General features: G+C 36.9%; 2 protein-coding genes across 2 annotated transcripts; one reads left to right on the forward strand and one right to left on the reverse strand.

Annotated features, from left to right (window-relative positions):
* Positions 1-2387: 2387 nt before the first annotated feature.
* cenpu (centromere protein U) lies at positions 2388-7978 on the reverse strand. The gene is made up of 12 exons (XM_051859979.1): positions 7787-7978; positions 6960-7062; positions 6612-6843; positions 6436-6529; positions 6016-6132; positions 5845-5941; positions 4779-4875; positions 4607-4685; positions 4469-4516; positions 4308-4369; positions 2727-2883; positions 2388-2559 (listed from the first exon to the last, which is right to left on the reverse strand). The coding sequence occupies exons 1-12, from the start codon at positions 7832-7834 to the stop codon at positions 2437-2439; spliced, it is 1257 nt and encodes a 418-aa protein (XP_051715939.1). The 5' UTR covers positions 7835-7978; the 3' UTR covers positions 2388-2436.
* Positions 7979-8494: 516 nt separating this feature from the next.
* slc25a51b (solute carrier family 25 member 51b) lies at positions 8495-14191 on the forward strand. Its single transcript, XM_051859989.1, has 2 exons — positions 8495-8621; positions 12357-14191. The coding sequence occupies exon 2, from the start codon at positions 12415-12417 to the stop codon at positions 13315-13317; it is 903 nt and encodes a 300-aa protein (XP_051715949.1). The 5' UTR covers positions 8495-8621; positions 12357-12414; the 3' UTR covers positions 13318-14191.
* The last annotated feature ends 369 nt before the right edge of the window (positions 14192-14560 follow it).

Below are 14560 nucleotides of genomic sequence, written 5' to 3' on the forward strand. Positions count from 1 at the left end.
ATGAAATTTCCAACTTAAACTGTGGTAAGTCTAGAATGCTTTGAAGCACAGACTTAAATTTGGTCTGTTTTTAAAGAAACACTTGGTAAATTTTGCTGAAGTGAAAATGGTTTAAAAAGTGAGAAAAAGTTATATAAGTTTATTATTATAAAAAATATACAAAAAAAACTATTTTAAAATTAGCTTTCAGTAAGATTTTGTTTTGTTCGCCTCCCATTCATTTCCAATGCGCTCATTTTTGACCGCGAACGATACGCGAAGTGTGTCCTTTTTTTAAGGACCATTTAACCTTTCATGTCCATGATTTTTTTTCTGTGTTCACATAGCAAGTGCCAAAACCTGTACCAAGTTTCCTACCATTCCGATGAAGTAAAAAATTCTAAAAAACCAAAACATATTTTAAAATATTTCAGTCAAAAATGACCAAACAGCACCAGAGGGTTAAAGAAGCAGACGACAAAACTGCTGCGCACAGAATAAACAGAGCAATATTGTCAGCTGGTGTGAACGCTAATACAGTTATTGCGATAGTTATTGTTCCTGGTGGAATACAAAAGAAAATATTCCTGATTCTCATTTGTGATTTTGTGTGATGAGAATGAAATATACTTTCATTCTCTTAGACTTTAAACAATATGTAATGGGATTAAATTAAAGACTCACAAAGTATTAGAGATAATGAAATACAAACCCGATTCCAAAAAAGTTGGGACACTGTACAAATTGTGAATAAAAAAGGAATGCAATGATGTGGAAGTTTCAAATTTCAATATTTTATTCAGAATACAACATAGATGACATATCAAATGTTTAAACCGAGAAAATGTATCATTTTAAGGGAAAAATAAGTTGATTTTAAATTTCATGGCATCAACACATCTCAAAAAAGTTGGGACAAGGCCATGTTTACCACTGTGTGGCATCCCCTCTTCTTTTTATAACAGTCTGCAAACGTCTGGGGACTGAGGAGACAAGTTGCTCAAGTTTAGGAATAGGAATGTTGTCCCATTCTTGTCTAATACAGGCTTCTAGTTGCTCAACTGTCTTAGGTCTTCTTTGTCGCATCTTCCTCTTTATGATGCGCCAAATGTTTTCTATGGGTGAAAGATCTGGACTGCAGGCTGGCCATTTCAGTACCCGGATCCTTCTTCTACGCAGCCATGATGTTGTAATTGACGCAGTATGTGGTCTGGCATTGTCATGTTGGAAAATGCAAGGTCTTCCCTGAAAGAGACGACGTCTGGATGGGAGCATATGTCGTCTAGAACTTGGATATACCTTTCAGCATTGATGGTGCCTTTCCAGATGTGTAAGCTGCCCATGCCACACGCACTCATGCAACCCCATACCATCAGAGATGCAGGCTTCTGAACTGAGCGCTGATAACAACTTGGGTTGTCCTTGTCCTCTTTAGTCCGGATGACATGGCGTCCCAGTTTTCCAAAAAGAACTTCAAATTTTGATTCGTCTGACCACAGAACAGTTTTCCACTTTGCCACAGTCCATTTTAAATGAGCCTTGGCCCAGAGAAAACGCCTGCGCTTCTGGATCATGTTTAGATATGGCTTCTTTTTTGACCTATAGAGTTTTAGCCGGCAACGGCGAATGGCACGGTGGATTGTGTTCACCGACAATGTTTTCTGGAAGTATTCCTGAGCCCATGTTGTGATTTCCATTACAGTAGCATTCCTGTATGTGATGCAGTGCCGTCTAAGGGCCCAAAGATCATGGGCATCCAGTATGGTTTTCCAGCCTTGACCCTTACGCACAGAGATTGTTCCAGATTCTCTGAATCTTTGGATGATATTATGCACTGTAGATGATGATAACTTCAAACTCTTTGCAATTTTTCTCTGAGAAACTCCTTTCTGATATTGCTCCACTATTTTTCGCCGCAGCATTGGGGGAATTGGTGATCCTCTGCCCATCTTGACTTCTGAGAGACACTGCCACTCTGAGAGGCTCTTTTTATACCCAATCATGTTGCCGAATGACCTAATAAGTTGCAAATTGGTCCTCCAGCTGTTCCTTATATGTACATTTAACTTTTCCGGCCTCTTATTGCTACCTGTCCCAACTTTTTTGGAATGTGTAGCTCTCATGAAATGCAAAATGAGCCAATATTTGGCATGACATTTTAAAATGTCTCACTTTCAACATTTGATATGTTATCTATATTCTATTGTGAATAAAATATAAGTTTATGAGATTTGTAAATTATTGCATTCCTTTTTTTATTCACAATTTGTACAGTGTCCCAACTTTTTTGGAATCGAGTTTGTAGGTTGAGTTTAAGTATATATATATATATATACACACACACACACACACACACAATACTTCAGTTACAATAAATTCCCAAAACTAATAAATAGTGTGACAAACTGTACCATTCCATTAAATTGTTTATTTGTTGAGCTGTACAGTGTGTGTTGATTATGGATTTTCTGTTTCATCTAAAACCTGCTGTAGATGGTCATTGAGAGTCTTTAACTGATGTTCTGTTCCCATGATGCCCCTGGCTTCCATCAACATGGCAGGCATACAAGATGGACCATACTGTCAGACAAAAGAGAAAAATTAAATGAGAAAAGGACAGAAGCACAACAAACCCCACAAATCATATACAAAATGGCAAGATTGTTTGCTTGTATGGTAAGTTCATGGACAGAATTCAATAGGAATGAGGGATCAACACCAAACCGAGCATCTGGAGACTTCCTCACCGTTTCCACTTCCTCCGGATGAGCCGTGCGGTGCTTCAGGTACTTCCTGTTGAGCTCCTGCAGGCTGGTGATCAAAGAGGATCCTTCTCTCAGAGCTTTGAGTCTCAGCTCCATCTCATCATGATCTTTCTGGAGATTCTTCAGCTTCGTCTTTCCCCTGAAACCAGAAACCCATTTAAATGACCACATATTAGAGCTGTGTGATTCACTGAATTTTACTTTTGGTTTTGGCTTCCGATGATCTTGAAAACAAGATAATTGAGGTAAAATGATTGTTTTTCACACCTTTCATTTCTTCCAAAATCTTAACGACTAATCCTCCAAAGCAGATAACATGATTGCAGTCCAACGTTGCTAAACTGCAGGATGTGCTTAATTTTAAAAATCATTATTAAAAGCGCATTATTAAGCCACAAAAGAGAAGTCACGCTGTTGGTCAGACGGCTTTCTGAGCACGCTCTAGTGAGACGGGGCGAAACATGGACAAGCAAAGTATACTTTGGGCTTCGGGTTCAGGCATAAACATAAAAAATATTTCAAAATACCTGTCATAGTTCTTAAGTGAACATAAACAGTTGGGATATAATCGGATGTGTGTCAGTATATTAGTTTCCTGCATTCAGTCTTAAAGTGACAGCAGCCTAATAAACCTGCTGCCGTCTGTCATTAATGTTGATCAAAAAAAAAAATCACTCTCTGCTCTTGACTGAAAAACTTTAGCAGCTTTAATAAGAAATGTTTCAATTTCTGTTGTAGACCTTCCTAAAAAGCAAAATTTTTGTTCTCTTGTATTTATTGGTCCTTTGGTTTGTAATTAGTTTCTTTGTTCTTACTGTAAAGAATCAGTAATATTTGTCTTCAATAATTATTTGAGGACTTCTTAGTTATAGTTAGCCTAGTATCAGTTTTTGCTATGGTATCAAAACTGATTTTGATAATTGTGAAATTTCACTAAAATTGCTTATATTTTGGAATAAGATTTTGAGCATATTGACCACAACTAATCATGTCAAATATTCATTTCATTATTGACCAAAATAATTGTGAATATGATTTTTGCCATATATTATAGTTTTTAGTAATATTTTGAATCAGTTTGCATTTTTACATTTTCTGTTTTCATTTTAATTTTTGTTAAAGTTTTAGTAATTTTGTTGTGAGTTTTTATTTTATTAGTTTTTGTTCTCTCTCTCTCTCTCTATCTCATATATATATATATATATATATATATATATATATATATATACACACACACACATTTTTTTTTTTTCATTTTTAGTTAAGTTTTAGTGCATTTAGTTAAACTAAATGAAAATGAGAAATGTTGGCAACTAGCTGAAATAAAATAAATTTAGATTATTTTTTCATATCTTATTTCAGTTAAAGTTTTTTTTATGTTTTTAGTTTTAGTTAACTATAATGACCCTGCTTACTACATATAACTAACTAACAAGTTGTAATACTTATCTATTCTAATGATTTCATTACCATGAAGTGAACACACAGTTTTTGCAGATTGGCTGTGACATCAGAGTATAAAAGAGCAAATAAAATCCAGTTTTTGTACTTGTCAGTGCTTACTTAATGAGTTCATTACTGGCTTCCACAAGCCTGGTCCTCTTCTGATTAATAGCGCTATTAATCTGAAAGAGAGAACAACACATTTAATGCCTTCAAAATAAAGATGCAATTTAAATAATGCCTATGTACTTTAGCAGATGAGTCACATAATGAAGAATCACCTTGTTATTTTCTCTTTTCACATTCTTGAGTTCATTTGTCGCTGTGATCTATGAACGAGTGACACATTTTCATCATCATTATGACAGCAGCAACACTTCCATTTATTTTCTACGAAAAGACGCGTAAATCAATCTCACTATCTCAGAGAGCTGCTCCTCAAATGAGCGACTGACGGCATCGATGGAGCGTTTGACTGCGTCAGAGGTTATGGTCTGCCTGTGGAGAACCAGAATCAAACATCTGAGAGTTTGACTTCTATTAATTAGAAAAACACTGAAGTGATTTGATAAATTGACATCATATACATACTTATACTGAGTGACAATCTCCTGGAAAGTATCGAGCACTACGTCAAGATCAGTTGGACTTCTCAGATTTCTGGGTTTTTTAGAGGGGCCAGCTGTCTCTGGAGAAGGATGATTTACATTTATGCATTTAACAGACGCTTTTATCTAAAACAATTTGCATTGCATTCAAGGTACACATTTAATCAGATCATGCATTCCCGGCAGAGAGATGATTCACAACATCTCGGTGCTGTTTGGGTTGGTTCATGGCAACTAAGGATGCACCGAAAGTTCGGCTACCAAAGATTCTCGGCCAAAACAGCTTTTTAAATAATTGTGATTAATTAATGTTTTTTTTTTTTTTTTTTTTTGCAATTTCGGTTCTGGTTTTTGGCCAAGTGCATTCAGAATTTTTGGCCCATAATTTTCATTTCAGTGCATCCTTAATGGCAACCTATATTTTTAAAGATTTTTTAGAAGCACATATAGAGAAAAAGAACAGGAAAAATACTTCCAAAGTACAAATAGGCTCTATTGCACACTATTAAAGCATTTGATTTATAAATATAAATATAAATATATATATATATATATATATATATATATATATATATATATATATATATATATACACACACACACACACACATATAAATACTAACATCAATATTATAAACAATAATAAAATATTTGTTATTACATAATATAAATATTAGTGGTATTAATATGTTTCAAGGAAACAATACAATATTATACATTGTATAATATCACACGTCATATTAATATTAGAAATATTAATCCTCTGGTGCTCTTCGGTCACTTTTGACCAAAAAATGTTCTTCTTTTTTTTTTTTTTTTAATTGTAATTTCATCAGAATAAAATGAAACTCTGTGACTTTTGTGGTTCTTGCTATTTGAACACACCATGTGACCATAATAATAATAATAATAATAATAATAATAATATATGAAAATACTAATATACCTAATAACCTAATAAAAGTAAGTAATTATGTCTGAAAACATTGTTCTCAGCAACTAAAAACACCACACGTCTAAAACAACTTTACAACTGACTTGTTCAGTACCTGATGAAGATAAAGACTTCCTTTTCTGTTTGTGTCCGCTCTGCCGTTGACTGGAAGATCTCCTCTTTGCCCCTTTAGACTTCTCCATGCTTGGGTGCTGAAAAGGACAAAACACTGAATATTTCACATATCGTATATGTAGATACGGATGGCTAAATATATGAGACATACAAAACTTTCATCCTCATCTGTCAGGTCCTCTGAGGACGGCGGTGACCTCTGCTGTCTCTGAGCCACTCCTGGGGTCGGAGATGTTTCTTTTGCTGACTTCTGACCTTTTCCGGATTTCTGGAAAAATAAAAACATGCATTCCAAATAAACTCCTTTCCATATCTGCCATACATTAAAGTCAGCATCAAACTGAAGTTGCGCTAGTCGTTTCTTCTCTATTGTGATGTATATGGAGTGAAACGCTTCTGGAACAAGAACAAATGTAGGGCGGGGCTTGATTTTGTCCACAGGGAATTGATTGGATGGTTGTGGTTTGCTATTAGTGCTTATGTGAGTGACAGGTTGCCCCGCCCTCGGATATAAGACACAATTGGCAAGAAACAATTTACGTAACTTCAGTTTCATACTTTAAACCCTCACCTTGGACGTAGCGCCCGTGGGAACTGATGTTCTTTTCTTGTCTGTATCCTCTCCGCCTTCTGATATGGTTGGTAAAGGTCTGCTTTTAGCTTTTCTATGACACAGAAAGACTTTAGGTTATAATGGTGATCATAACCACAGCAGAAACCCACTGATCTCGCAGGATCACACTCTACCTGACTACTGATTTTGCTCCTTGATTTGGTGGCTCAGATGGTTCCTGGTTCTCCTTGGATGCGTCATTCTTATTCAAGGCCTTAGAAACAGTTTTGGCCTTTTCCTTAGTCTTATGAGTCTCCACAGGCTTCCCAGCTCGTGGCCGATTCGTCTTCTCTGGAGCAGACCTGTGGTTCTGTTCTGGTCCAGGACTGAGATCTTCCTCTAAAGCTGTACTGTGAAGCGGGTTCCCTGCAGAAGACAACAGGAATCGCTCTAAAGTCACTTATGTTATTTATACAGAACAGTTACTTTTCAGTCCTCACATTGATGGCATAAAAAGCAAGTGGTGATTTACAGTGTCATACCATGAGGAGAGTACTGATCTCCCTGAAAGAAACTGGCTTTCTCTATGGATGAAATGTCCAGGGCTTGTGGAGACTCAGTACCGTCATTGTTCTGTTTTGCACTCTAAATAAACAACGATAAATAAAATCCTGTCAATTGTTTCCAAACTTTAAGAGTGTATTATTGCATAGTAATTACATGTATAGTATAATACAATCCATAAATTATGAACTGTTACTTCAGACCCCAAGTCATGTATAATATTACATACATAATATAACTTTATACTTAATATTACTAATATTATAAAATCTATATTATAAATCAGAACATCAATAATAATTTTTTTTTTTACATAATACAAATATCAGTGGTATTAAAACATGTTTCAGGAATTACAAGTAAAACAAAATAAAACAATACATAATATTAGACATGTCATATTAAAATTAGTAATATTAAATACTATATTATATCTAAAACAACAATAACAATACAATATTTGTATTGATATTAATATTATGTTTCATGAATTACAAGTAAAAGCATAAAACACTACAATACAATATTATACAATGTATAATATTATTACATATGTCATATTAACATTAGTAATATTACTATTATTTATCATACACAAGTATAACAATAATAAAATACTGTATAATGTTTCTGGAATTACATAAAGTTATATTAATAAAACTAATAAAATATTATTTATCAAACAAAGATAACAAAAATGTAAATATTTGTACTACTATGTTTCAGGTGTCAAAAATATAACGTAATTAGGATTCAAAACATTTAGATGAGAAACAATAAACATCTGACAAAAACTGACACTCACCTGTAGCTCCCGCTGAACAGCTTTCAGTGTTTTCGTCATCCTACTCATCTTTACATTAATTTAATTATATATAATTATCTGCATAAACAACAACAATCAGAAAGCAACAACTGCAGAGTCTGGCAGCGGAAGTATTTTTACCGCGAATGTTTGAACGCTTGTACTGTACCATCTCAGTAACGGGGGGAGACTGAACAGCGTTAGTGTGTGCTTTTCGTTTATATACAAAGTAGGAATTATATTTTACTATTTATTTGACTATAAAATTTATTAAAACGGAAATTAAGAAAATTATTTCACTTTTCATACATTATTATTTTTTTTTAAGATTAAAATATACTTTTCAAATTACCCCTCCAACCGCACATGGAAGATTCCTACCCTGTTTTGTGTAAAAAAGTGCTCTACTGCCCTCTGCTGTTCTGGCGATTCTATTCTGTCCAATTATTATTGTATCTGTTGATCATAAATTTTAAATATACTTGTTTCATTACAATACATTGTCATTGCAATTGTCATCTATCTATCTATCTATCTATCTATCTATCTATCTATCTATCTATCTATCTATCTATCTATCTATCTATCTATCTATCTATCTATCTATCTATCTATCGCCAAGATCATCTTGTGGTCTCTGGCGCCCTCCAGTGGCTATTTACCTTACGATCTCCACGCAGAGTGGAAACACTAGAAGCGATTCTACTTCCGGTCTCTCACTCTTTCCACCTGAAGTGGTCAAGTGGAAACACTAGAAACTAAATACGCGGTACCGCCTCACTGACCCTAACCAGACCAATACAGCCGTGAATTTTCCCCGGACCACAACCAAAAGGTAGTTATTTACATACATTTAGCTCTACGAAATGCTCATATTTAAATAATTATAAATATAAACACTTTTAGTACATAATTCGCTGTGTAAACATCTGAACTTGTGCTGTCACAGGATTAGCATTAGCTTCACGTAGGTGTGTTTTTACAGCTTTAAAAACGCATTTAAGCTTTTAAACCAAAATATTGAGTTAATTGATGTGCATTTAAGTGATATTTGAGAGTTATTGACTCTGTGAGGACGTGTTGTAGTCAAAAAGAGCAACATAATGTAGTTTACATTAAGGAAAAATGAAGTATACTTTATGTATTTACTGTTATATTGGTTCCACATGTGTTCTTAATGTATGTATCTGATATATTGGTGTTTGTTTTTGCCTATCCACTGTTTTGGCACTGTAGTGTTAGCAGTAGCCTGTTAGCTGTGTTTATTTAGCACATATACTGCTTAATAATATAATGTAATGCAAATTAAACTGTCATCTGCACATCTGACACCATCATTTATATGTATTCAGAGAACTCTGGCTTACATATACTCTGGAATGAGATTATTTGTATTAAGTCAGATCGTATCAAGGACATTTGCTGATCACAGCATTGCAGCCATACATGTTTAAAGTCCTTTATAAGTGGTGTGTCATTCTTTAAAGTCACATATGTAAGTGTTAAATGGGTTAATGAGGCGCTGTCCAGCTGGCTAACACTGACCTGTCATCACTGTCAGGTCATGGTCATGCAGTATTTTGCTCTGATAAATGAGTTTGGAGAGTCTGATGCATCTGTCCAGCAGATTATTTCACGACCTATTCCTCTCCATGACCTTCAATAGTCTCCATAGTGTCTTCCCTGACCACCACATGTGCCGTTTTATTTTTGGAGAAGTCTTGCACATGGGTTGTAGTATATTCATGGTACTAGATTTCTTTTGAGCAACTTTAAGGAGTCAGTCAATGTCAAAATGAGACACCCTCATGTCATTTCAGACCCGCACAACTTACTTTCTCCTATGAAACACTAAAGGAGATTTTTAGTTAGAGCTGAAAAGCACAATAAAGCGTCTTATAAATAATCCACATGATTGATTATATGTGTGTGTGCTATATTTCAGCTATCTTCCTCTTCACTGTTGCTCTCAAATCTCATTTACACTTCTGCATTTTTAACGCACATTTAACATTATCAACATAAACGCATGCACTGCATATCTTGTGCCAAGTTGAATATATGCTTGCGTTGTGTAGAAAAGATCAGTGTGAACATTATTCAAAACATCTCTTTTTGTATTCCACATAAAGTCACACAGATTTGGATCAACATGAGAGTAATGTTTATCTAATATCACCATACTTTCCCCAGTTGATTAATCACAGTATATTAAAGCAATTGTTTTGTATTACAAGTTTTTGCTTTGATTGAAATCTACAGATGCAAATAGATAAAGTGCAATAAAAAAATACACTTAAATGTGTATTTGGGATATTTTATTTCCACAAGTCTAAGCAAAATCTTTTGCCTGTGGTTTCTTGCCTTGAGATGATTATGCACAGCATTTATACTCATTTTTGATTAATTATGTGGCACTTATCTTGCTATATGACGAACAATATAAAGGTATTTTGAGGCTGAAACGGTTCAGAAAAACAGTAGTCTGATGTCCTACTGCCCTGTCTGGGACACTTGATCTTTGGTTAGGTAACGTGTCTTATCTCAGCAGTTAGTGACGCAAAATGGTTTCAAAAGATTAGACTCTTACCTGAAACCACTGGGCAATAAAACATGCTTGGATTGGATCTACTAGGGCTGCTCGATTATGCCAAAAATCATAATCACGGTTATTTTTGGTCAATACTGAAATCACGATTATTTGTGGGCGATATGATCAAAGTCTTATTTCACGGTACAAGTGATTTTAAATATTGAAATTTCTCAATTATCGATACTTCAGCAAAAACTAATACTAGGGTAACTAATGTCAGGAAAAAGGTCCTCAAAATATTTACATTAGACAAGTAAACAGTCAGCAATACAATAACAACAGAGGAATTAAATACAACAGAACAAAATTACAAATTAAATAAACAGTGTTTTGAGTTTTTCAGGAAGATGTAGTAACAGCGGTATTCATATAAGTAATTAGCCTACAACACAAATGTAAAATAACACTGCATAGTCTTAGTGTACACATTAAATATAGATTAATCCTAATTAAAGCTACTTAAGTTATTTAGTCAAGATCAGTGATTGATTTATCTTTGTCATTTGTTGTTTGATTATCATTAATGACGGACTGCAGCAGGTTTATTAGGCTGCTGTCACTTTAATTCACTTCAGAATTAAAATTTCCTGATAATTTACTCTCCCCCATGTCATCCAAGATGTTTATGTCTTTCTTTCTTCAGTTGAAAAGAAATGAAGGTTTTTGAGGAAAACATTCCAGGATTTTTCTCCATATAGTGGACTTCACTGAGGTTCAACGGGTTGAAGGTCCAAATGTCAGTTTCAGTGCAGCTTCAAAGAGCTCTACATGATCCCAGACGAGGAATAAGGGTCTTATCTAGCGAAACCATCGGCCATTTTCTTAAAAAAAAAAAAAAAAATTACATATATATACTTTTTAACCACAAATGCTCATCTTGTACTGCTCTGAGATGCTCCACGCATTACGTAATCACGTTGGAAAGGTCACGCGTAACGTAGGCGAAAGTACCGATCCAGTGTCTACAAAGTGAACGTGCAAAGACTAAGACAAACGGCCTTTACAAAAAAGGGTAAAAACGATGTCGGATGATTTTGAAGTTGGAGGAGAAAATGAGATGGAGTTTTTCACCCTACCGCGGTACAACGTGATTACGTAATGCGTGGAGCATCACAGAGCAGTGCAAGATGAGCATTTGTGGTTAAAAAGTATATAAATGTTTATTTTTTTTAGAAAGTGACTGATGGTTTCTCTAGATAAGACTCTTATTCCTCGTCTGGGATCGTGTAGAGCTCTTTGAACTGACATTTGGACCTTCAACCCGTTGAACCCCAGTGAAGTCCACTATATGGAGAAAAATCCTGGAATGTTTTCCTCAAAGACCTTCATTTCTTTTCAACTGAAGAAAGAAAGACATAAACATCTTGGATGACATGGAGGTGAGTAAATTATCAGGAAATTTGAATTCTGAATTTGAACAGAGGTTAAGAGCTAATGCACTGATCCAATATACTGTTACACATGCGTTTTCTTTCTCAACTGTTTACATTTACTTTAAGACATAACCCACTGTGTTTACGTGAATGCTCTCCAAAATGGGAGAAACTTTTTTGTGTGTACGCGTTTAGGCGCGAATCTGAAGCCCATTTGCTTATCCTCTGACTCAATTGGGGTACAGTTTCTGTTTTGCAGCTTAACGCGCTTTTAATAACACTGTTTAAGATCAAACACGTCCCTCAGATTAGCAACAGTAGACTGCATTTTACTGCAAGTTACAAGACTCATTTGTTCAGCTGGTTTGGATGTTAAGTTTGGGCTTTTAGGAAGGAACGAAAGTGCACCGCTGTGAAGGAAGGGAAGGTGCGCGGGACAGAATGCGGCAACGGCACAATAATCATTTTACCTCAATTGGCTTGTTTTCATAATCGTTGGAAGCCAAGTTACAATTAATCGGACAGCCTAGGATCTACTCACAAAACTCTCAGAGATTAAGCTCATGACAGTTACTGACCGCTTTATTTCATCTTTCTCTTACAGGTTGGAATGGGCGTTTCCCTGGATCTCTTCTACTGACCAGTCAGATGCTTAGTTTCCTATGGGGGTCGTTACTACTATGGACCCGGATTCGGGCAAGTTGGGTAAAAGTGGCCACACTCTGATAGGAGCCAATGTGGGCGCTCGAGGAAAGCACTACGTGTGCGGCTCATTTGCCGCTTTCACTAACATCATCGTAACCTTCCCGATTCAGAAAGTCCTGTTCCGGCAGCAGCTTCACGGCGTCCGAGCGACCGAAGCCGTCCGTCAGCTGCAGCGGGATGGGTTGAGGCGTCTCTACCGAGGGCTCCTGCCTCCCCTACTGCAGAAAACCACTACCGTGGCCATCATGTTTGGCCTGTACGAGGATTTTTCCCGGCTGCTTTTGCGGCACGCCCGTGGCAGCGGTGCACCCGAGCTTCTTACTCGGAGCACTGCCGCCGCGCTGGCCGGTACGGCCGAGGCCGCCCTCACGCCCTTCGAACGAGTGCAAACGCTGCTTCAGGACCACCGGCACAACGGGCGCTTTAACAACACCGCCCACACCTTCCGGACTCTCCTGCGGGATTATGGCGTGAGGGAGTGCTACCGCGGGCTGGTCCCAATTTTGTTGAGGAACGGACCTAGTAACGTTCTGTTCTTCGGGTTACGTGGGCCCATTAAGCAGCGGCTGCCCGATGCCCGAACCCGGGTGGGTCACATAGCCAATGACTTTGTGTGCGGCGGGCTGCTGGGTGCAGCCTTGGGCATCATGTTCTACCCGCTGAACGTGGTCAAATCCCGAGCGCAGGCTCAGGTCGGGGGTGAGTTTGTTCCCTGCCGGCAGGTGCTGATGACAGTGTGGCGGGAAAGAGGCGGCAGCATCGTGCTGCTCTTCCGCGGAGCGACGCTCAACTACCACCGATCCTTGCTGTCCTGGGGGATCATCAATGCAACTTACGAGCTTCTCCTGAAAATTTTCTGATGGATAACGGAGTGCACTTTTTCCAAACCAAGCCAAAATTGAGTGCGTTTTCCCTCTTTAAAAAAGGGTCTGAACACTGCCAGCGGCACTTAAATGTATAGTCCACTTAAAAATGAAAATACTATTATCATTTACTAACCCTCATGTTGTTCCAAATTTGCATGACGTTATTTCTTCTGTGGAACACAGGTATTTTGAAGAAACCAGTTTTGGTTCCCATTGACTTGAAATGTTCGGCTTTTGTTTTCTGCAGAAGAAAGAAATGCATGCCGGTTTGGAATGACATGAAGGTGATTAAATGATGATGGTATTTTTAGGTGAAATGTCTCTGTAACATCTGCACTTAATGATCTGTATACGGACGCCGTTCATGTGCCGATGCTGACATATAAAGTCTGCCCGTATTGCTTGGCTACTATAAGTGTTGTGAAATGTATCGCCACATGTCTTGGCTCTCGTATGTTTTGTATTGGCTCTTTTACTCACTTTTATGGAGAAACACGGATGGAGAAAGCACAGTGTTGCACTACTGACAGTACATTTCTACTTTTTTTTTTTTGTGGTTTTGTTTGAAAACCTGATGCACAAACTCTGGACTGAAGTATAGCAAGCCATGCGTCTTCGTGAGTGTTACGTGCAGGTTGACAGAGCGTTCGTACACGGGTGTGACTTGTGGACCATGCAAAGAGAGAGACGTCTGTACAGGCCCATGATATGTTATATTGTTTTTGCCAATCAATCAGAAAACATCCAGATGTATTCAAAGATTTGTGATCATTTTCATGAAATGCTATTTTTATGTAACGAGTGTTTTGCGACATAAATGAAATGTTCACATTGTTGTGGGTGGAAAGTAAACAAGTAATTTCTTTAATTGCATTCTGGGTGTCATTATTGAACAGTTTATGATGGTTTAAAGACAACATAAGATCAAAACACAGTATTATTAGGGGTTCACGCCATAACGCTGAAACCCTATTGTAATTGTTAAAATTTCCAAGGATCAGCATTGTGAAACTCGGAATGAAACTTGCTGGGCCTGTTTGACTCACAGCCCTGTAGGCCTGTGAGAAATTCGAAAGAAATTCACGTGTGTAAAAGATTGTGTATCGTGCAATTTTTCACACACGCCCACGATATTCGTACCACATGGTAGAACTCCTCTTTCTGAGTAACTTTGCCTCTAGGACCACCACTGTCCACTGAATCATTCGTAAAATATTGGAGATTATTTCAAAAACCA

The sequence above is a fragment of the Ctenopharyngodon idella genome, chromosome 14, assembly GCF_019924925.1.
Source record: "Ctenopharyngodon idella isolate HZGC_01 chromosome 14, HZGC01, whole genome shotgun sequence".
In the NCBI taxonomy this organism is placed as follows: Eukaryota; Metazoa; Chordata; class Actinopteri; order Cypriniformes; family Xenocyprididae; genus Ctenopharyngodon; species Ctenopharyngodon idella.

Excerpts from the sequence above, each read along its gene's own strand:
- cenpu (XM_051859979.1), bottom strand. The coding sequence starts at position 7,834 with ATGAGTAGGATGACGAAAACACTGAAAGCTGTTCAGCGGGAGCTACAG. Across the intron at positions 5,942-6,015 it reads CAGATGAGGATGAAAGTTTT|CACCCAAGCATGGAGAAGTC; the intron begins GTATGTCTCATA and ends TGTCCTTTTCAG. Across the intron at positions 4,370-4,468 it reads TGAAAAGAGAAAATAACAAG|ATTAATAGCGCTATTAATCA; the intron begins GTGATTCTTCAT and ends TCTCTCTTTCAG.
- slc25a51b (XM_051859989.1), top strand. The coding sequence starts at position 12,415 with ATGGGGGTCGTTACTACTATGGACCCGGATTCGGGCAAGTTGGGTAAA.